The 23,806-nt window shown below is 35.6% G+C and overlaps 1 protein-coding gene across 1 annotated transcript in view; it reads right to left on the bottom strand.

Moving 5' to 3' along the window:
* Positions 1–265: 265 nt before the first annotated feature.
* The window catches only part of LOC110022769, an 89,499-nt gene continuing 65,958 nt past the window's right edge, over positions 266–23,806 (bottom strand). Inside the window, 13 exon segments of the mRNA XM_020721869.1 lie at positions 266–457; positions 707–863; positions 1,556–1,626; positions 1,868–2,019; positions 5,047–5,290; positions 5,723–5,782; positions 5,935–6,022; positions 13,767–13,897; positions 13,995–14,141; positions 14,208–14,258; positions 16,210–16,284; positions 17,220–17,327; positions 17,435–17,482. Of these exon segments, the coding sequence (XP_020577528.1) occupies positions 293–457; positions 707–863; positions 1,556–1,626; positions 1,868–2,019; positions 5,047–5,290; positions 5,723–5,782; positions 5,935–6,022; positions 13,767–13,897; positions 13,995–14,141; positions 14,208–14,258; positions 16,210–16,284; positions 17,220–17,327; positions 17,435–17,482 (1,497 nt within the window). The 3' untranslated portion in view covers positions 266–292.

Here is a 23,806-nt window from a genome sequence, read left to right as displayed (position 1 = left end):
GCACAGTATTTATACAAAGGGGCAACTTTAATCCATACCACTCAATTGATATGAATTTACATATATAACACCAAACGTTTGTTTTTTACATTTATACCACCCAAATCTTTCATATCACATAAAAAAATACCACTATTTTTAACTTTTAAAAAGTAAAATACACAATTTCATGCACAGATAAGATGGTGTATGTAAAAATTGAAGTTTAGGAGTAGGCATTGAATGGTATGCATGTAAATCTTCCTTAAACAAAATAAAACACAACAGATTAGGACACATTTCCATCAACGGATCATTGCTGTATGCTCCTTTGCTGGCGAGTGTATTCCCATAGAGCAATTGCGCCACTAACATGAACATTGAGAGATCTGATTATACCCAGCTGAGGAATCTCAACACAAGCATCTAAAACATGAATAATATCTACAGGAATCTTCTCTCTTCCCAGCACTAAAACCTGCAAGGCAAACATTCATGTCATTTTTTTTATATTTCATTGTTCTTAAATTTTGTTTTGTTTTTTATTTTGACTTGAAATGAAACATATATGATTGTTTTTATGTTTTGAGTATATTAAAAAAAATATGTTTGTTTATTTTTAGAAAAAAAAAATGATCTGAAGAAAATATATTATAAATATATTAAGCAAATATGTTTTTAAGAACAAAGGAAAAAAAAAAAAACAAAATTGATATGAAGAGATTACCGATTTTTTTGGGAAGACGAACTTGTCAAGCGCCGTACTATTTGCAGTTTGCTCCAAGCCTAAAATGGAGAAACCTTCTCTCCTCTTCTTCTCTAGAAAAGCTTTAATGCTGGAAACTGGAACCTCTATGATGGGTATCCATTTCTCAGCTGTTACACTGAAGCAAGGTGGCAAAATCAATGATTAATTTTGATAGGGTAATGACATGAAAAATTCATCTCATGGCTTACCCATAGAATAGACACCAACAACTAACATTCATGGATTTGTATAGAGAGGTTGTATTCAACTAATGCAAATTACATAGAATATTGAGTTCTCTTGTATACATTTGTGCTTTCGTATAATGATTTCTTTAGCGCTTTCAAGAATAACAAGTTCTTAAATAGAGCATAGTGCCAAAATAGTCCCTGGACTATTTATAAGGGATTATTTTAGTACTAGAGTTTATAAAAGTGTCACATTAGTCCCCATATTCTTAAGATAGCCCTCTGTGGGATTATTTTTGCCCATATTAAAAGAGTTCAGGGAATAAATCAGCACTCATATGGATTATGAGATTAAAATGACCACGGCAAAGAGTCGGGAAATTATTTGGACACTTATCATTTTTTACATAGCATAACATTGGTAACAAAAGGATTTGCTGATGCAAGAAGTTGGAAAACTGTCAAAAATGATCATACTTCTAATTTTCATAAAGACTCAACAATTAAACATCATAGTTCCCATCCACAAAAGCTTTATGAGTTGTACAACGAAAACAAACTTTAAAATTTGCTTAAGAGGACTATTATATAAAAGAAATAAGAACCCACTTTCAACATAAAAGAGTGAAAGATAGCTAACCTTATAAGCTGGAATTGTTTGTCCCGCATAATACTTGAATCAGCAATAGCAAGACAAGCTGCTCTAAACACCTATGTGCCACAAAAAACAACAATCATTAGACTAATGGAAGAATTGGTGAATTATGGACAAATAAATCACAGCCACTCATTGACGCTTTTTTTTTTTTTTGGGGAGGGGGATGGCCGCGGGGGAGGCGGGCAGTTCATGCACAGGTAAGGAGACATTAATGTAAAAATTGAAGTTTTAAGTGTTAGATAATGTAAATGCATAGAAATTGACTGATATGCATGTAAATCTTCCTTTTTTTACCTCACATGTCCTTGCTAACCCAGCAAGATTGGGAATTCGATCAAGCAACGACGCAACAAGAATTATTTGTTGTTGACTTTCTCTAATCTTTTCTGTAACTTCTTTTCTTGCTTGAATCGCTGAACCTATAAGCTGGTCTTCCAATTCCAATTCTGATGTAAGCATTAAAAAAATGGGTAGTAGTTAGATTGCATGAGAAGAGTTTATCATTTGCAGCAGGATAGTGATTATAAATATACCTTTAAGAGTATTTAAAAGATAATAAAAGAATTATGGCCCAACTATACGGTGATTGATTTTTTTAATAATAATTATTATTATTTAAATTGAATTTAACAGGGTAAAATTTATTAATTTTGAACGTTGCTATGAGAGGGAAATTGCAATAGTTTAGCTGAACCAAACATGTGTGCTAAAATAACTAGTTCCATTCTAAATATTAATGTAAATAGCCTAGAAATACATCATGCACTAATGATGAGACTTAGTGAAGGAAATACAAAGGGTTATTCAGTAAAAAGAAAGGCATTTGACAATGTAATGTACAACAACAAAAACAACAAAAATAAGCCTTTACCCACAAACGGGGCCGGCTACATGAATTATTTTTCTCCATTGTGTCCTGTTGAGTGTCATATTTCATTTAATACTAATAGATTAAGATCATGTTTTATACAAAATGACCAAGTCTTTTTAGGTCTACCTCTCCCCTTTTTTTACCATATGTCAAATTTAGAACATATACTCTCTCAACAGAATGATGATCAGATGATTGGTGTTTAATGTGACCAAATCAGCTAAGGAGACTTTCTCTAATCTTCTCTGTCACCAGAACACCAATCCTTTCACAGATATATTCGTCTCGCATTTTTTCTTTAAGTGTAAAGTCACTCATCCACCTAAACATTCTTATTTCAAAAACACTTAGTTTTATGCTCATCTTTTATAGGCAAACATTCTACACCATAAAATATTGCAGGTCTCACCACCATCTTGTAAAATTTTCCTCAAGTCCAAGAGGCACTTTTGTATCACACAAAAGACTTGATGCATTCCTCCATTTCAACCATCCAACTTAAATTAGACTAATAACATCCCCATGTATATCAACATCACTTTGAACAATAAACCCGAGATATCTAAAACTTCACTCCTTTTAATGTCTTGATCACCTTTTGTTACAACCTCACCATTAGGTCTACTACTATTAAAATTACATTCCATATATTCAATTTTAGATCTATTCAAACGAAAACGTTTAGACTCAAGTTGACCTCTATAATTAAAGTTTTTCTTGAACTCTTTGTTTAGGATCTTATGCACAAGGACATCATCAACAAAAAGCATACACGAAAGTACATCCTCCTATAAAATGTCCAATAAGAATATCCATAATTAAAGCAAAATGATATGGACTTAAAGATGACAATGTAATTCAATTGAAATAGAATACTTGGTCAATCCTCCTGTTCTAACACAAGTACTGGCTCTAGCAAACATATCTTCAATGGCTTGAATATAAGTAATGTCAACCATTTTCTTTTCTAGAACTCTCCAAAGCACTTCTCTTGGTATTTTATCAGAAGCTTGTTCTAAATCAACAAATATCATATTTAAACCCTCCTTTCTCTGTATTTCTCCATCACACCTCTCAATAAATGTATAGCTTCCAAAGTAAACTTGCCTGACATAAATCTAAACTGATTATGAGAAATTTTTATATCACATCTTAACCTATGTTCAATAATCTCTCCCATAATTTTAATGTAGGACACATTAACTTAATTCCTCTATAATTTGCACAATCTTGTGTGTTCCCTTTATTCTTAAAAGTAGAGACCAAAATACTCCTCATTCACTCCTCAAACATATTTTTAATTTATAAAATAATATTAAAAAGTTTAGTAAGCCAGAAAATTCCCAAATCCCCTAAATATTTCTACACTTATATTGGTATGCCATCAGGTTCTACTGATTTTTCATCCTTTATTTTCTTTAAAGCCCCATCAACTTCTGTTTGCAACAGTAAAAATTAAAAAAAAAATATTATTATTAACTATATTAAGAATACTAAAATCAATCACATTATCAAATTCTACATTAAAAAGTTTATCAAAATATCCCCATCTATGTTGAATATCCTCATCTAAGAAAAATACTTTTGGATTTTCAACCTTAACATAGTTAACTTGAACTAAATATTTACTTTTCCTATCTCTTTGTTTGACTGGTTTAATATTTAGTTTACTTGAACTAAATATTTACTTTTCTCTAATATTTAATAATATTATAAAGTCACTCATCCATAATTTATGAGTCATATAACTAACCTATGGGAGAGAATGGAGGAATACATGCTTAAAATTACATCAACTTTATATTTAATTTAATTTCATGCCAGAAAAAAATCTAAAAGAAATTTTTATGTTGAAACAATCAATGGAGTATAGAGAGCAAAAAAATGACTTTCATATTATTTTTATTGATCTTGAGAGAAGACATGATAAAATGAGAATTAATTTAGTTTGCTTTAAGGTGAAAAGGCGCGCGCCAAAATTTATTGAAGTTAGTAAAGACAGGTATAATAAAGTGTTGACTAGCATTAATTAGGTAAAAAGGCTTAAAATTACCTCCATGTGAATGTTTAATTGGTAGCTAGTCATAACATAAATGCTAATTGTGATTAAATGGAATAAAACAGAAGTCTACATAAAATTCAGCCAAAACAACTAACTCTTAATTATAAAAAATATAGTTCTAGTATCAATTAAAATTGGTCGTTTGTTGAATTTCATAAAGGAGATACGGTGTTAAGCATGAATGCAGACTAATAAATTTGAGCTTAGCTTAGAATCAAAATATGAAATTTGTCAAAATGGTCCCTCGACTCTTTGCATGCGGTCATTTTAGTTTCGGAATCTATAAAAATGTCAATTAAATGTCGAAGACCTTTTTGATGAGGCTAAAACCCATATTAACATAGTGAGGGACTAATTTGATATTTTTATAAATTGTGGCACTATATAAATAGTTAAGGACTATTTTAGCATTTTACTAGAATCAAAATTCTATAAGAAAGCTATAAATAATGATGTAGCTTGACAAAACAATGAAACAAATTTGTGATCAAATAAAAGTCACTTACTACTCAGCGACTATGTTAATTAATAATGCTTTACCTGAAAGGACTGTGGACAGCTTTGAATTTGTAAGATAGGATTGATTATCATATGCTGGCTGCTTCTCAAGTCCTTTAAGAGAAATTTTCTTCTGGAAGTCTGTAGTAAGGTCATTGCGGGTTTGCTTAAGTGACGCCTCATTCAAACTGAATATCCCATCAGAAGTACCATTTGTTGTTAAGCTCTCGTTCTTGATAGTTTTCTCATCTATAGCGACGGAATATCGAAGCTCGTCCCTCACATCCTGCAACCACTAAACTGAATAACAACTCTGGTGTTGAAAAATAAGCTAAGGGACCGTTTGGGACAGCTTTTTTTTTATTTTCTATTTTTGTTTTATTTTATGTTTTAATTTAAAATAAAATATATTTGGCTATTTCTTATCAATTGGCTATATTTGTAGCTCAAATATGTTTTATTTCAAATTAAGAAAAAAAGCAAAATGCAAAAGTGATCCCAAAGGGCCCTTTAAAGTATGGTTGTTTATAAAAATACTCAGAACATTTAAGCTTACATTTAAAAAGTTTTCAAAAATATGTTAATTTTGAATGTTTTCAAAAATATGTTAATTTATTTTTAAATAAAAAAAATAAAAAAATATAAAAAACATACCAAACAAACATGTTCTTTAAAAAAAAAAAGAAAAAATTGTAAATGTTTAAGCTTAATAATAGACATTTAAGAAGTTCATCACCGAGTCCATCAGAGAAACGGGAACACATTCAAACTCAGATCCCTACATCAGCAAAACCAATTGATAAATATTGGAAGTTGAAAAAAGCTACAAATATAAAACATATAAATAAAATTCTGGCAATTGACAATAAAATCACGGAGATGTTTTAAGCTATGAAAAAAAATTGTATTAAGAAGCATCATTATTTTGACCTTATTCCGGGAATTAAATACTCCAGCCGGCGTTGCAGAAGCAAGGGGATCAAAATTTTCAAGAAAGCCTTCCATCGAAGTCCTTAGCCTGAAACAGATATCTCAAGCATGAAGAAAGAATTAGCAATATCTAAGACAATCAAAATGTTTCAAATTTTCCAACTAAGTGAAAGGGTATTTCTAGATTAACCATTACACAATAGAATATATATTGAATGAAAGTTTCCCATATTTTTACATGATAACAAGAGAAAAAGACAGTATAAATACCAATGACAAGCTTTAGGTATGATTCACAGAAGCATGATCACATGAAATTCTGATCAAAATGTGTTTGGAAAACACCGGACGTCTGGTGTAATAAGTTAAAATCACATATGCCATAGCCTATGTGATGCGAGTAAAAATTTAAAATTTTATTGTCATAGATCTCAGAATATTTCATTAGAAAAAATTTAGTCTTTGCCATCACTTCATAGAGATTTGTTAGCAATTTGTGCACAAACTGAGCTATTAGTTGGTGGGTTATTAGCAATTTATTATTTATCCCACATCTATGAAGAGATGAATTTTGAGGAAACATAATTTTATGACATAAAGAAATTCTAATTGTGGGAGAAAAGTGCCTTCTTCACATATCCCAAATGTTGAACATTTGTCAAGTTTGATACCTGAAACCTTTTTAGAAATACAGTCTGACGCAGGACGGTCCCGCCCGCAACCATTTTTGCGGGCAAGTCACGTCCATCGACCGAGCGCAACCACTCGATCGGTCCAGCGCTGACGCGGGACGGTCCCGCCCGCAACCATTTTTGCGGGTAAGTCACGCCCATCGATCGATCCAGCGCCCTTGCTGGACCGGACCGGTCCAAATTCATTAAAAGTGTGAAGCCCTTCCCCTTCTGCGGTCATTTTCACCTCCGCCTCTTTCGAGCTGTTTGTCACGGACTAACTTTCGTCAAGTCACCCGTGCGGCTTTAGCGCTCTCTCTTAGCACTAAATCAGCCTAATCACTCACAACACTGGACTTAGCAGCCCCAAGCACTCTTAAGAAGAAGAATAGAGAGAAAGGAATAATTAGCACTTGAATACTAGAATGCTTTGATTCAATGCTTGGGTAAATACAAATGAGGGGAGGAGCTCCTATTTATAGCCTCCTCCATGCCTTTGGCCTTTCATCTAGCCAATGTGGGACTATACAATGTCCAAGAGAAGCTTCTAGATTACAATATAATATTCTATCTCTTAGACTATTCTAATGTACATAAATAACTCTAGAACATTCTAGGTTATTCTTAGATCCTCTTTAGAGCTTTTCCTTCTTGCTCTCCCCTGAACGTGGTGGAATCTTCTAGAGCCCCTTTGATGACTCCTCATATTCGGACCTTCTCTAGAATCTTTCATCCTCTGTTCGTCTCGATGATTTCTCGAATGTCACGGAGCGTGACATGTTGCAGCGCCCCATCTGCCCCCAAGCCATTGCCCGCCTCTTCAATTCCCTTCCATTTTTTCTCTTCCTTTCCTATGCCACCTCCCTCCCTACATATACACATTCTTTCTCAAGTCTAAGTAGTGATTGATTTTCTGATTTTAGGTTGTCCCTAGTGATTTCCCTCGTGCAAGAGCTGTATTCTTCGGTGGCGTGGTGCTATGACTGTATCCCGCCAAGGTGGTATGTAACTCCGCATCACCTCCTCCTCCTGGCATCACCTCCTCCACAGCCATCCACCAGATTCCATCCTGTAGCCCGCCCAACCCCCTTCACTTGCTCCTTCCAGCAATATCGGCCAAGTGCCTCCTCCATCCTAGACGCTGCAGTCCATTTCAACGCCTATCTGTCAGCTGCAGCACCTTCAGCACCTCTCGAAGCCCTATCCAGCCAGCAACGATACCCACAGCTCACTGCAGCCAGCTATAGCACCTGCAACCCCCCTCCCGGCACTCCTCCAACATTGACGCTCACTTCAACATCCTCCTAGCCATCAGCGACACATCTCCAGATTCTCGACAGAGCCATATCCTTCACAGGACATGAATCAAGACTGTTTTTGCTCTTTGTAGTATTTATTTTACTATTTGTTGAGTCGCTAATTCTTATATTATCGTTCACAAGTTGTGTTGTTTTCATCCAAATGTCCGTGTTGTACTTTCCGTCGAAATCATCAATAAAAATTGTGTCGTTTTGAGTCGTGGTTTGAGTTAACTCCGGTATCATTGGTATCAGAGCTAGCCCAACCCTAATAGTCTTAACCTATGTTCACTAGCATCCGGCCCCACCCAATCCACCAAAAGTTTTTCTCTTCCATCCCCCTCATTTTCCCCCATCCCTTTTGTCCTTCTCTTCTTGTCTCTTCATCCTCCCTTCTCTTTCCTAAAACACTTTTGATCATGTCTCCACGTTGAGATGCACTGGACCAGACTCGGGAAGAAATGCAACGTGATATTCGTCGCTTACAACAACGATTGACCGAGATGGACGACGGGAATCAAGGCAACATTACTCTCAATTGTGACATCAAGAGTTGAAGAGGAGACTGCGAAGATGACCTAAATCAGTTTCACAGAGATGATGTCAGCAACAACGAGTATCGCCCAAGCCGCATTGAAATTCACTATCACAAGAGACGTCAGGAGGAGCCCATGTTCGACACCCATCGTGATTTCAACATCAAAATGGACCTTCAGAATTCGACGAGAGCATGGACCTCGACGACTTCATCGACTGGTTGAAAGAGATCGAACGAATCTTTGATTACAAGGAGTTACCCGAGGACAAATGACTTAAGCAAGCAACAATCAAACTAAGGAAAAATGCTTTGTTATTGTGGACAACTTGCAACGACAACAAAAACGGGACGGGGATGACAAGATCACTAAGTGGGCCAAAATGAAAAAGACAATGCAAAAAAAATACCTGTCACTCCACTATCGCTAGGATATGTTACTCCACCTTCACAACCTGCAACAGCGTGATCTATCGGTCGAGGAATTCACAACACAATTTGATCATCTACAGACGAAGTGCGACCTAGTGAGCAAGAAGAGCACACAATCTCCTGCTATCTCGGCGATAATAAAACCTGTCATTAGCAACATTGTCCAACTCCAACCATACTTGACGCTAAATGATGTCCAAACCCTTGCATTGAAAGTAGAACGACAACAAAAGTAGACCAAATCTAAAAACTCCTTCCGCCTGCAGTCGACATAAAAGCTATCACGTCAAATCACACCTACCAACAAAACCACGATGGAAGCTGGCAAATCACTCTTAGAAAGCTCGAAAACCAACCCGAACACCACAAAATCTAAAAATTCCTTTTCGGTGCCATGGGTACGACCACATCGCCATCAATTGCCCCAGCACCCGCGTTGTCACTTTTATTGAAGAAGGCATCGTCGAAGAAGTCGAAGAAGTCGAGGAAGCCCAATCTGAGGATGGTTCAGAAGAAGCACTTCCCCTCCTCGTTGACGAAGGCAAACTATTGGACATACGGAGGATCCTTCAATCTGAGCCTGAAAGATATTCATCATTGCTACGACACAACATCTTTCGTACTACATGCATTATCAAAGGCAAAATCTGCAACTTAATCATCGACGACAGTAGTTGCAAAAACGTCGTATCACCCTATGATCAAGAAGTTAGGCTTAGCCACACAAAAACATTTGCGTTTCTACTCTTTGGCTAAAAGAGAGGACGAGATTCGCGTCGATCAATAATGCTTAGTCGAATTCTCCATCAATATTAATTACAAGAACAAATTTTGTGCGATGACATCCCAATGGACGCATGTCACATTCTGGGACGACCATGACAACTCGACCGAAAAACATGACACAATGGCTTCAAAAACACCTACACATTCAAGAAGGATGGAAAACACATCATGTTATTGAAACACATCATGTTATTTGTAAAAGATGAGTAATCCATAATCGACTCTGAAGAAACATTAATCTCACGTGCCACCTTTCTGCAATTAGCTCGCAAAGCCCCCGATCGCCTTAGCTCTGGTCCTAGAGGGTACTGGCTAGGAGAATGAGATACCCACACAGCTTAAACCACTCCTACACAATTTCCAAGATGTCACGACCGACAATCTCCCAGAAGGATTACTCCCACCGTGGGACATCCATCATGCAATTGACCTCATACCATTATAAAATAGAGCCGCCTACCAATTACGACCCAAGAGGAACTCCAACGTCAGGTGTATGATCTTAATAAGAGAAGATTAGTATGCGAAAGCACCAAGCCATGTGCCGTCCTTGCTCTCATTGTACCCAAGAAAAATGACTCATGACGAATGTGCATTGATAGTTGTGCCATAAACAAAATTACAATCAAATATCGCTCACATACCACGACTTGATGATCTTTTAGATCAGTTGTACGGTGCCTCCGTCTTATCAAAAATTGAACTATGGAGTGGTTATCATCAGATCAAAATGCGACTGGGAGACGTGTGGAAAACAACCTTCAAAATACGAAATGACCTTTATGAATGGACAGTCATGCCTTTTGGCCTGTCTAAAGCGCCCAACACCTTTATGCGCCTAATGAATCAAGTCTTTCGAGCTCATATCGGGAAATTCGTAGTGGTCTACCTAGATGACATCCTGATTTATAGTAAATCTGAAGACCACCTACAACACCTACGAGTGGTATTCAAGATCCTGCAATCCCAACAACAGTATGCCCATCCCAAAAAATGTCACTTCGTCATAAATCAAATCTATTTTTTGGGCTACATTGTCTAGCACAGGAATACAAATGGACCCCACAAAAATTCAGGCAATCATAAGCTGGATCGTGCCACAATACTTTACCGAGCTTCGACAATATTTGGGGCTACCCTCCTATTGCAGATTTGCCCTCACCTTTAGCACTATCACCACCCCCCTCACAGGATTGTTGAAATGAAAAAAATTCACATGGATGGTCACAACCCAAACCACCTATGATTGCTTAAAGGAAAAGGTCACTCGAGCCCCAACTCTTGCCTTACCTAATTTCAACCAACCATTCGAGGTTAAGTGTAATGTTTCCGGCGTAGGCATCAACACTGTACTAAGTTAAGGTGGTCAACCCATAGCCTATTTTAGCGAAAAACTAAACGAAGCTCGACGAAAATATTCCACCTACGATAAAGAATTTTTTGTCATTGTTAGAGCATTAGAACACCAGAGACATTACCTACTCACCACGGAGTTCACCCTTTTCACGGATTATGAAGCTCTAAAATTTTTAAACAATCAAAATAAACGCAAAGGGCTCCATGCTACCTGGGTAGAGTTATTAGCGTCATTCCAATTCGTACTTGAGCACAAAGACGGAAACCAGATTCGGGTTGCTGACCCTCTGAGCCATCATTACCTTTTGATCACATCCTTATAGACAGACGTAATAAGTTTTAAAGTTATAAAAGACTACCAATGAAGACTTTCAAGAAATTTGGGAACAGGAACAGTGTCAGAAGAAACCACATGGCAGCTCTACAAAGCGGACGGCTACTTGTTCCGCCACAGTCAATTGTGCATTCCACAATGCTCACTAGGCGAAGCTATCATCCAGGAGAGTCATAGTAGCGGATTGGCGAGCCATTTTGGCACGGAAAAAACTATCACACTAGTAAGAGAACATTTTTTTTTGCCCCATCTAACACGAGATGTGGAGTGACATGTCTGGTAATACAAAATATGTCATATCGCAAAAACACGAGGCAAAAATACATGATTATACACGCCTTTACCAGTCCCTGAAGCACCCTGGGTCGATGTCAGCATGGACTTTATCCTGGTCTGCCACACAAACAAAGGAATAAGAACTCTGTCATGATCGTAGTCGATCGTTTCTGTAAAATGGTGCGTTTTGTAGCCTGCCACCAGACATTGTACGCCTCTCATATTGCCGATCTATACTTGCGCAAGATCGTTCCGCTTCACGGCATACCTAGGACCATTACTTCCGACTGGGACGTTAAATTCTTGAGCCACTCTAGCGGACCCTCTAGAGCAAATTAGGCGTTCGACAACACATCCTCAGACAGATGGGCAGACCGAAGTTGTTTATAAAAGCCTTGAGAATCTTCCTTCATTGGGAAAAACATCAAACAATGGGATCTCATTCTCCCCCAAGTTGAATTTGCCTAATCGATCAACAAGCCAAACTACAGGGCACACGCCGTGTACGACCACAATCCAATAAAGCCCCTTAAGTTGGTTCCACTTCTACCCCCAACAGATATCAACGAGGATGCTATAAAACATATTCATCAGATTCAATAACTCCACGAGGAAGTTCGGACCACGATTACAAAACAAAACAAGAAATACCAAACACAAGCCAACAAGTCCCAAAAAAATATAACCTTTAAAGGAGACCTTGCGTAGATCCTCCTTAAGAAAGAGCAATTTTTCGTAAGAGCACACGACAAACTCAAGCGCAAGGCTGATGGAATAATTCACATACTTAAAAAGCTAAATAACAATGCCTACAAAATTGACCTACAGGGCAACTATAACATTTCAACAACATTTACTGTTGCGAACCTCACCGAATTCTACGAAGGCCCACAAGCTTCGACAGATGACGCTGAAGCTCCTCACCCACGGGAGATTGACGCAAGACGCTCATGCCCGCAACCATTTTCGCAGGCAAGTCACGCCCATCAACCGGGCGTGGCCATTCGACCGGTCTAGCACTCTTGCTGGACCAGACCGATCCAAATTCATTAAACACGTGGCACCCCTTCCCCTTCCGCGATCATTTCCGCCTGTGGCCTAATCCTCTACCTCTTTCAAGTTGTTGCAGCGTCCCATCCGCCTCCTAGCCGTTGCCTCATTCCCTCCCTATTTATACACATTCTTTCTCAAGTCTAAGCAGTGATTGATTTTCTGATTTCGGGTTTTGTCCCTGGTGATTTCCATCGTGCGAGGGCTGTATCCTTTGGCGGTGTGGAGCTACGGCTGTATCCCGTCAACGTGGTATATATCTCTGCGTCATCTCCTCCTGTTGACATCACATCCTTCGCTTCCATCTACTAGATTCCATCCTGCACCCCGCTCAACACCCTTCTCCTGCTCTTTCCAGATATCCGCCCCCTCCTTCCTGGACACTGCAGTCCATCTCAAAGCCTCTCTGTCAGCTGCAACACCTTCAACATCTCTCGACGCCCTATCTAGCTAGCAACAGTACTTGCAGCTCACTCCCGACCCTCCTCCAACTAGCTATAGCATCTGCAACCCCCCTCTCTGCACTCCAACATTGACGCTCACTCCGAAATCGTCCTAGCTGCCGGAGACACATTTCCAGACTTCTCACGGAGCCATATCCTTCATCTGACACGAATCAAGTTGTTTCTGCTCTTTGCAGTATTTATTTTACTATTTGTTGAGTCGCTATTTCTTATATTATCATTCACAAGTTGTGTTGTTTTCGTACAAGAGTCGGTGTTGTAATTTCCTTTAAAATCATCAATAAAAATTGTGCCGTTTCAGGTCGTGGTTTGGGCCAACTCCGGTATCAAAATCATTTGTTGATGCATAAAGTTTGCTAATTTTTTTTATTTTTTTCTTTATATTTTCATACAGTTATTGGGGGTATGCCAAAAAGTGCTTTAAAATAAAAAATTTAGGCTTAAAGAATAGTCCAGTGTACACCATCTAAAGCATGGTGCAACTTTAATCAAGATTTCTAAAAATCAGGCAAGTAAATTCAATGGTCAAAAAATTCCAATTTGTCATGACTTTACAAAGGCAGACACTAAAAAAAGGATCATGTAAATTTCACAAAAAAGATATTAAGTTAATTAAATTACACAATATACCTCATACAGTCTACATTTCCTGCCAAGTACAACTTCATATCCTCAAAACATCTCTCCTCCAATGACTTGAATCCTGATTTACAATCTCTAAGGGAAGGCCATAATTTGCACAATACTTGATAAACGAGCAACTGCAATAATAAAAGATCAATTTTGCTATTACACGTTAACCATGTCACAAAATCTAAAATCAGGAAAAAACGGGACTGCAGAACTAAACTGCTATACCTGAGTAAAGCATCGCAAACTGTGATGATGGGAAGTTAAAAATGGAATCAAAGGCGGCAATAGATTATAAAAATGTTTCATCTGAACTGATAATTCTCTTGAATGGAGGATTACATTGGCTGCTACAAAAACATATGAAGACAAAGCCTGCAAAAACATGCACCGACATTATCGAGGAAGTAAATCCGTACAAAATGGAGATGAAATTACTACCTGTGGCCGCATTTTATAGTCATAGAATATTGGAATTAGCTGCTCTTCAGCCTGTAAGTGCCGATGGATTATGTTACAAGTAAATTATACAATAAGGGAACATGGAAGCACTTATTAAAACCCTGCCAGATAAATAAGTTTAACAGCTATATTTTCATTGATGTAGCAATGTTAAAAGAAAGGTTCGAGTCAAAGAAGATCCAAACAATGAATCAATAAATGATCATAAAACTAGAACTGTAGTATTTGACAGTACTAACTGCCTGTTACTAGTCAAAATTTTTGGCGGACTATATTCAAGAAAAGAAAAAAAGAGCTTAACATAGTACTTAAAGAAGCTTAGAAAATATTAAAAACTTGTTAAAGAGTGCGCATAATGCGTTGCACATGGATGTAAATGAGAAGATAAATGAAACCCAGCTTTTCATCTGAGTACCCCATCAACTACCAAATCATTACAGCCTGCCATTTTTTTTTTGACAGGAAACATACTGTAATTTTAGGGCCTTTTTTGTTTTTATTTTTTGTTTTATTTTTAAAAACAAATTTGTTTAAAGTATTTTATACATGTTTTTATTATTTTTTAAAAAATAAATTAACATATTTTTGAAAAACTCTAAAAACTTTTTAGATGGTTTGAGCGTTTTTAAAAAGGGGCAATTACATACAAGGAACCCAAAACATTCCTAGTTATAAATCAAGCACCCTCTTTCATCCATTTTTCAAATTCTCACTCAAACATCAAAGGACAAGATAAAACCCCAACCCATGTTTTTTTTATTTTTATTAAATTCACAATGGTTTGATTGTGGTGCATCGTTTTCCTAGTTCAAAAAATCACCTAGCCGCTTGATTTGTAAATAGCAATATTTCTTGTGCTCTGTATGTAATTATCCCTTTTAAAAACAATCCTATTTTAATTAAACATGCTAAACATGTTTTATTTTAAATTAAACATAAACAAAGCAAAATAAAAACAAAAAATAGAAAAAAAAACAAAAAAATGATCCCAAATAGCCCTTTAATAAAGCGAAGTGAATAGGGTGGTGGCCACCATTTCATCATAGAGTTTGCACCATAAGTGAGTAACACAACCCAAGAAAAAAATCAAGTGCTAAATTGCCTCAATATAGGCATATTCCCAGTAGAGAACATAAAAACTTCCTTGCTCAAGTAAAGTCCAAAAAATGGAACATAGATTTTCTCAAGAGAAAATTGTGTATAGCATTATTCTCTCTCTCTCACCCCACCATAGTGTCCCTCTCCTATACGCTACAAAGTGACTATCTCCATCCTACGTACACCCTATACGCTTTACATTTCAGCAACACAAGTGGATATTTCATTTTGATTAGGTAAGCAATTTGGAGAGAGCTTCCATCCCAGCAAATAAAAATACATATATCTTTTTCTGCTAAACCTTCATAAAAGGGGTATTTACATAAAAAGGACAAAATTCATATGTATTTAGACATCTCACACCTAAACAAATATCTATTATGGGTGTAAATATGAAAGTTTAGGAGCAAGGCTCAAGAAACTGGTGGACAGTGTTCGGGTCAAGAGAATTAGATATTTTTTTTGGAATGCATTAAGGGATAATGGGTTTTGCCAAATTTTACCTAAACAAGGAACTTTATCTCTCTATAAGGGTCAATCCACCCAAATGGACTGCAAGAGGATGCCAACTACTATTAGCAAAGAGAAGAGAGCGGTAGGCAACAATTTCTATCTATGGAATTGAAGTATAAAGGTAAAAAGGGAGTTATAAACTAAAGATTAATTTTAATTCAAACAAATTTGATTTGAAATTACAAACTTGATCTTGTAAAAAAAAAAAAAGTAATTGCTTCACAACACAAAACGAACAACTTACTGGAAGAACTATGATTAGCTAGGCACAACAAAAAGATCTTGTTAAAATAGAATACTGAAATCGCATAATACGTATGATTATCGAAAATGATAAATTGTGGTAAAAAATATGTAAATAAAATTTTACCAATTTTGGGAATCTCAAGTAGATCTGAATTGCAAAAGTCTCCAAGTACTGTCGCACAGCTGGTAAATTGTTCCTCTAAGAGATAAAAACATCTGTTAATTTGACAATTGGTAATTAAAGTAAGGCATGCAATAATTAAAGTACCATAATTAACATGTAAAATAACGTAGCTACTGACTATGGATGTGGAAAACATGCAAAAGCAAATACTCTGCTCAAGGGGGCTAAGATAGTCCTTCCATAACAATAGGTGTCTAGCAGTCTCAAGGTCATGCCAAGTCCAGTCATACATGGGGCAGGGAATAGAAAAAAGGGGCATTTAAATACATAACACACAATTCTATACTTATATATCTCAATCCTAAACTTTCATATTTAAACTTTTGTAATTTTAACAATTGTAAAACTCAATAAATAGAGCCATTTTGGCCAAACAAAATATGGGAAAATCTGATGTAGATGCTTGAAACTTCTGAAACCCAGACCTCTAAACTCTCGACCTTTTGAGCATTAAACCTTCTCTCTTTAATTCTCATCTTCTTATACAAATTTTTGCTACTTTCCAACTGATAATAAGAATTGCAAAGATTATGACACAAGGTCCAGCAAACTCATTTTTAGACCTAATGCTTGCATTTTCTTCGAGCTAGATGGTCAAACATGGATCGGCTATGCTTTTCTATACAATAGGCTTGTCTTTTGTTAAAGAAACTGACAGTTAAAGCATTCACATTCAACCAGTTGCTCTACTCATCGATGTCCTAAACCCAATGGAATCGACAACAGCCTATTATACCAAGCGGGTGTGAATGCCAAAATTCTAAAAAACTTGTAGGTGATCAAACAATATAGGTTGCTAAAGACGGATGAAATTAAATTAGATAGAATAAACAGTTAAAATGAAACATTGCTATCAGCTAAATAAAATTTATAAGATATAAATGCGCGGAGTTACAATTTAATACCCTATAATAGAGATAATTGAGAATCAAGTACTAATGCTTGCTTACATAAAGGCAAATATGCAAATTAGAAGTAACTTTTTCAACGATGTCATCCTCAGCAAAAGGAGATAAAATGCAAATCATCTGCCAAGCACGAACTTTCCGCCTATGAACCTAAAACAATGCAGTTATGCGAGCATAAATAAACCAAAAAACAAATATTCAGGATCAAGGATGAACGGACATCTAAAATAAGTAAACATAAAAATCATTGAACTCACACCACTGAACTTCTTGTACAATTCTTTTGATAGATCACTATCATTTACCTACATAGAAATCAAAGAAAGTAGATTAGATGCCAGAAGAATATTGTAAAAAAGGTATGCTTTGTCAAAAACAACATTCTCTATTGACACTGCAATTAGAGCTAGGTACAAACCTATCTAGAATTTTTAATAGTTTAATTTCACGTATATCAAATGCACATTCAACGAATTTGTAGTATTTTTTCAGGTGTAAATATGTTTTTTAATTAAAAATAATACAGATAAAACCAAATCAAATAACTTTAGAATCCTCAAACTTCGCCAACATTTTTAAAAGCTGAATTATATCGCAAGTGGAACAGACCTCACTTCTTTTTACAAAGTGATAATCAAACTATGTCAAGGTCAAGTAAAAATCAATTTAACAATGAAAGCAAAATAGAAGCAATGATGTTTCAGTAGGAATTTAGAATTTACAACAAGTAACCTTTTATGCAAATTAAAGAAAAGAAAAAGTTCAGTGCAAGATAAAGTACACAAACAGTAATATAAAATACCCATACAGTGCTATATGGGGGCATTCCAATAAAATGTAAACTAAATATACAGCACAGAGCATCAAACTGAAAATTAATGAACGTTAAGGAAATATCTTAACATAAGAAACTGCAAGAAAGTATCTACTAACTGGCGCATATTTAGTTTGTCATTGGGGGAAAGAAAACATTAAGTAGGAATTAAAAATAATAGCTTCAAATTTAATACTCCAAAAAAATTGTGATCATGGTTCTTATCGTAAATACAAGAGAAAATAAAAAGCAACAAAATTATTTAGTAACAAATATTAACCTTGGGAGAATGAATGAACTAAGTTAATCAACTAAAAACATCAAAGCAGAATAATTCTTTTATCTGGTATTTATAGGAGTTTTTCTGTTCAAATAGCTTGGCTTATCATTCCAAAATGATCCCATAGGTACAGATACGCTCCATGGAAATTTCCATACACAATACAACTGTAAATGAGAAGATGATAAAAATATCCAAGATTAAACAAATAACAAGATTATCTCTTAGTGTTCCATGATCTAGCAAATGTATGTATCACGATAAAGGAAAACAGTTCTTGAAATGAAACACAAATAAAAAGTGTGAGGTTCATCTCTTCAACTTACCGAGATTAAAGCCAAACAAAATGATTTTGAAGTTGGCAAATTATAACCAAGTTGAAAAAGTAAAAGTTCCTCATAGCTCAAGTTTTAAGTGAATGTAGGGACTGAATTTAGTATGCCTAATATGGTCAAGTTGCTAACAATGCTCCTTATTCACCAAGCTAACTAAATCGCCATAGTAAAATGGCACCCATTTCAAAAGTTCAATAAAAAGATGACGCGGGAGTTGCATGCGCCCAGAAGCGGGGGCGATCCCGCAGGAGCTAGAACCCTGCGACACTTCGCGAAAGCCGTGATCCCTCACGAAGGATTGCGAACTGCGATCCCGCTGTCCAGAACCCACGATCTTTTGCGGTCACACACGAAGGAGGGAGGAGACTACATCTCTCGCGATCCGAAGAGGTTGTCTTGTGAGTATTCCACACCGACTTCTTCTAGGTGTTTTTTTCTCTGGATTCTTCTTGTCTTTTCCAACCCTTTCCTTTTGTGTAGAAGTAGAATGAAATATATAGTTGACCCTTTTTTGTAAGAGGTAGTTCTAGCAAAGTTGTCTTCTAATTTACTGTGTGGAGTCATTTCCCTCTTGTTAGGGCTTTATCTGACGACATGTGGTACTTCGGCCGTATCCGACTCCGAGGTGGTGTTCTAAACTTCCAACCTCCTTCACCTTTTCTCACCAATCCCTTCTCCTACATATCCCCTAGCTGCCTACCACCCCCATAAGCCTCCACCACTCTAAACCCCACTCATACTGCCCCTAACATCTTACTGTCCTATCTACTCACAACAAACCAAACATCATCACAACTACCCAAAAAACCCCCGACATCTCCCATCTTCCCCTCCCAACCCGCTGACGCCCCACCGCCTTCAGAGATCTTCTTACATCCCTAACCGGGGAATTTGCCTATAATTGTAATTCTTTTTTACTTGAGTCGTGTTGTAATCCTATTTCTATATTAATAAAAGTTTGTCTTTCTGTTCAACTGTTCTTTTTAATAGTTTCAGTATCAAAGGAACTGTAAATTTCTATGCTAAATCAAACATATGAGTTCAAGTGACCTGAAAAAAGAGATTTATTAGTTGATCAGAAGAACAAGAAAAAAAATTGAAAGGATAGTTCTGACTCAAGGAAGCATCAATCTTAAGTACAATGTCATGGTTAAAATATGAGAAATTAAATCATGCTGGAGAGATTGTCCTTCCCTCAATAAGTTTAACAAGCATAAAGCAAAAGACTAAAGGCACGCCACATTTAATGAGTATGGCAAAGCACAAAGCATAGTCTAAAATAAGTAATCATTAAGTTCATTTAGGATTGAGGCCAAACTAAAAAAGTTTATTGACAATAAATCCATCAATGCATGAAGCATTCGACCAAAAACCCTCTGCCATTGAATAGAACACCACTGCACATCATTTATCAAGTCCACAAACAAAAGTAAAATAGAATAAAAGATAGGTTATTTTTTCTTGAATCTTCAATGAAAATAAGCCAAGAAGATCCTTTGCAAAGTACATTAAAAACCCAAAGTACATGACTAACAGAATTTTGCATTCAGTTCTCAGAATTTTGCAAAGTACATTAAAAACACAAAGTACAAAAAAGCTAGGAACTTCGATAATAAAATATTTTTTGAGCAGTAGGCTCAAAAAATGAATGAGAATTTTTTTAGGTAAAATATCAGTTTAGAATTTGCTTGATTTTTTTTTTTGAGTTGTTGATTTTGGTATTGATGGTATTGATGACTAATTGAGAAATTTGATATTTATGATATTTCATATGAAAGAAAAGGATCTCAGAGAGGTCGGAAATTGAAAAATCCATCTAGAGAAAAAAACATACAATTTTTGAGATTCTCAACCTCTAAAACATGAAACAAATTATTCACAAGCCAACATTAATAGATTTTCTTTATATTAAACATGTCATTATCATCTAATATTGCCAATGAAATTACCGCAGTTTCAGACAATATTATTTCAAGTAATTTAAAAGAAAAAAATTATGATACTAAGGCTCTGTTTGGGGCAGCTGCAGCTTATCCAGCTTATCCAGATAAGCTATTAATCAGCAGTTGATCAGGATAAGCTGGTTGGCTGTTTGGTTTGTGAGTTTAGAAAATAATATATTTGTAGTTGTTTCTGGAAAAAATGATCATTTTGCCCCTGATTTGAATAAGTTGTCTAGTTATTCATTTTGTGCATTTTTAGTTCAACAGAAGGGGGGGGACATACGCACCAACCAATTCCTACGTAGTTATAAATCTAACACCTAAATTTATTTTTTACATTTATACCATCAAAACCTTTCATTTCAACAACCTCCAGGTTTCATCCAGGATATAAATTATAAAGACAAACGTAATTACCATAACAACAGAGCATCAATCTGCAGATCGATATTTTAAAGTGCTAATCCATGTTCCAGCAAAGTCAAGGGTTTTCCATGAGAAGAATTATAATTTTGTACATTAATCAATGTGGATTCGGCGAGCGAAAAACAGTAATCAACATTCAAGTAAACAATTATGTACAAAAACAAAAGATAACAAATCAAGAAACAAATTACTCATCAATTAATTTACTGTAATTTCGAGTAGAATATCCTAAGCAATCTCTCAATGGAAGTCCTAAGTAATCTCACAATGAGTTTTCGATCAATGATTCTGTCATCCAATGTTAAAACATGCAACTGCACTTCCATAGCTACGACCATAATATCCTCCTCAAATCAAATAGCCTAAGAAATGAAATTGAATTGAAACCAAGAACAAACTAAAACAAGGCTTACTTGATTTTCCTCTCTGTTTCCTCAGTCAACTTGTTTCTTTCCCCCTTTATATTGGAATATTCACAACAACAACAAAGCAACACAAATCCCACCAAAATCTCAACGCATCGAAATCAAGATCCGATCAGATTTTAACCAAATCTTCAACTCTTTCTCTAACAATTTGCTTTGATTCGTAGTGTAGCGCAAGCAAGCAAGCTGTCCAATTTTCCCTTCCCGGTTGTTGTTTTTATCTCAAATGGCAAAAAAAAAAAAAATGAACGAGAATGCCGAAGAAGAAATACCGAGGAAGAAAAGAGACGTTATAACCTGTCGATTGCCGAAGAAGAGGGAGGAGCGGCTACCGAAGAAGAGGGATGAGCGGCTATGCAGAGTATGCGAACGAGGGGAAGGGATATGCGGAATGATGGGCACAAAAAAAGTGAACGATGAGGGCAGTGGAGTAATAGGACGCGAACAAAACGCCACCTGCGGGGACCCTGCCGCGCGCGGCGTGCTTCACAAATATAAAACGTTGTTTTTAGATAAGCTAGTGAAACGCGCGAAACAAACAGTACTGTAACGTTTTGAAAATGCCGCCCGCAGTAATAAGCTGCCCCAAACGGGCCCTAAATCTCATGAATGCTTCATAATAAAATACCTAGACAAACTTTTACATGTCATGTTTTCTTGATACACATAAATACATCTGATTGATAGAAGTGCATAACAATATTCAATATTTTAAAAATAATTATGATAAAGATGCTTTAAATAAAAGAAGTCTATAAAAGATCATGTCATATGAGATATATCAGCAAGTGATAATAATGAATTGTGCAAGGGTGGTGAAAGACATAATGAGCTAAGCCTTAGTAGAGGCCAAAATGGGGTTCTTTCATCTCTGCTAATGTTGAAACCAAGTCTTTAATTTGAATTGAAGGGTTATTTATAGATAATTAGCTGAAGGGCTAAATGACAACCTAATGTTATCAAAGTTCCAAGGCTCCCCACGTCATTTTGAAAACTATCAATGATAAGAAATAATATTAAAATAAAAAAAGAAGGCAAGTTTTGCATTAAATATTTAATATTCATATGGTAAAATATAATTTCTTTGCAGATAGATATATTTTACTGCTTCCGATCATCTTCTATTTATGCAAATATAAGAGCTTATTTTGCTTCTAGAACAGTAATGTTTATGGTTAAAGATGCTCATATTAGTTTAGAAAATTAGCATGCCTGTTATCATTCCATTTTCTTGTATTTTGAATCTTATATTAAAATTATTTATTTTGCTGACTTTATAGCTCATTAGATATTATGTTAATTAATTTTCAAAAAAGGGAAAATAATCGGTGGGTCAGCATTAGGTAAATTAATTTTTACATGCATTCTAGAATATATATATGTACATTTTTAGATGTTTGATAAAAAAAAAAGATGTTCAAAGTGTCAACTAAAAATTTCTAGTATGTATGAACTTTTTATAAAGTATTTTGAAGCTAAGCAGTTCATGTTTGATGATATTATGTATACTTCCTATTACTGATTATGATAAATCTATTTAGATCATGAAAATATAAATCATATTTTATGTTGATTTAGATAGATTACTTTTTTTCTTAGCCGATCCTGATTTGTCAAGTCATCATAGGTAATGATACAAAATATATCTAACTAGATTGTCCACTGCTGCCGTGCCTCATGCTTGAGAAGAGGGGGTCAAAATGGAGCATGGTTGTAAAAAGCCTACAAGTCCATTTATAAGGAAAAAAATAATTTCAAATAAAAACACTTAAGATTAACTTGCCTATATTAGTAAATCTATAGACCTAAATCCTCATAAGAAAGTAGTTAGTCAATAGTGTTTAAAACACCAACCATGGACTAAAGTAATCATGTTTTCGCCCATATGACTAGTTTCATTACCACACATTACAACTAGAGGGGTTTACAAGGAAAATTTAGTTTTGAAATGCAAGGAAAACTGCTCATATTATATCCTTAACAATGGTCATATAGGCATTATATCATAATCGGAGGAGATCACTCTGATGAAAAATCTAAAAAATTTTAAAGTAAATCTTGATGATGAAATATCCAAAATAATATCCTCTAGTTTTAAACCAAATTTTAAAAATAATTACTTCAAAATTTTAAGATTGTTTCATCGGAGTGATCTCCTCTAATTAGGATTTAATGCCTACATGACCATTGTTAGGGACATTATATGAGCAATTTTTCTTGCATTTGGAAACTAAATTTTTCTTGCAAACCCCTCTAGTTGTAAGGCGAGGTAATGAAACTCATCATATGGGCAAAAACAAGATTACTTTAGTCCATAGTTGGTGTATTCAACACTATTGAATAACTACTTTCTTATAGAGATATAGGTATATATATATATATATATATATATATATATATATACAT

The sequence above is a fragment of the Phalaenopsis equestris genome, unplaced genomic scaffold (genome assembly GCF_001263595.1).
Source record: "Phalaenopsis equestris unplaced genomic scaffold, ASM126359v1 Scaffold000202, whole genome shotgun sequence".
NCBI classification, from domain to species: domain Eukaryota; kingdom Viridiplantae; phylum Streptophyta; class Magnoliopsida; order Asparagales; family Orchidaceae; genus Phalaenopsis; species Phalaenopsis equestris.
Note: the sequence above shows the minus strand (reverse complement) of the source record. Positions and strands in the feature narration are given on the sequence as shown.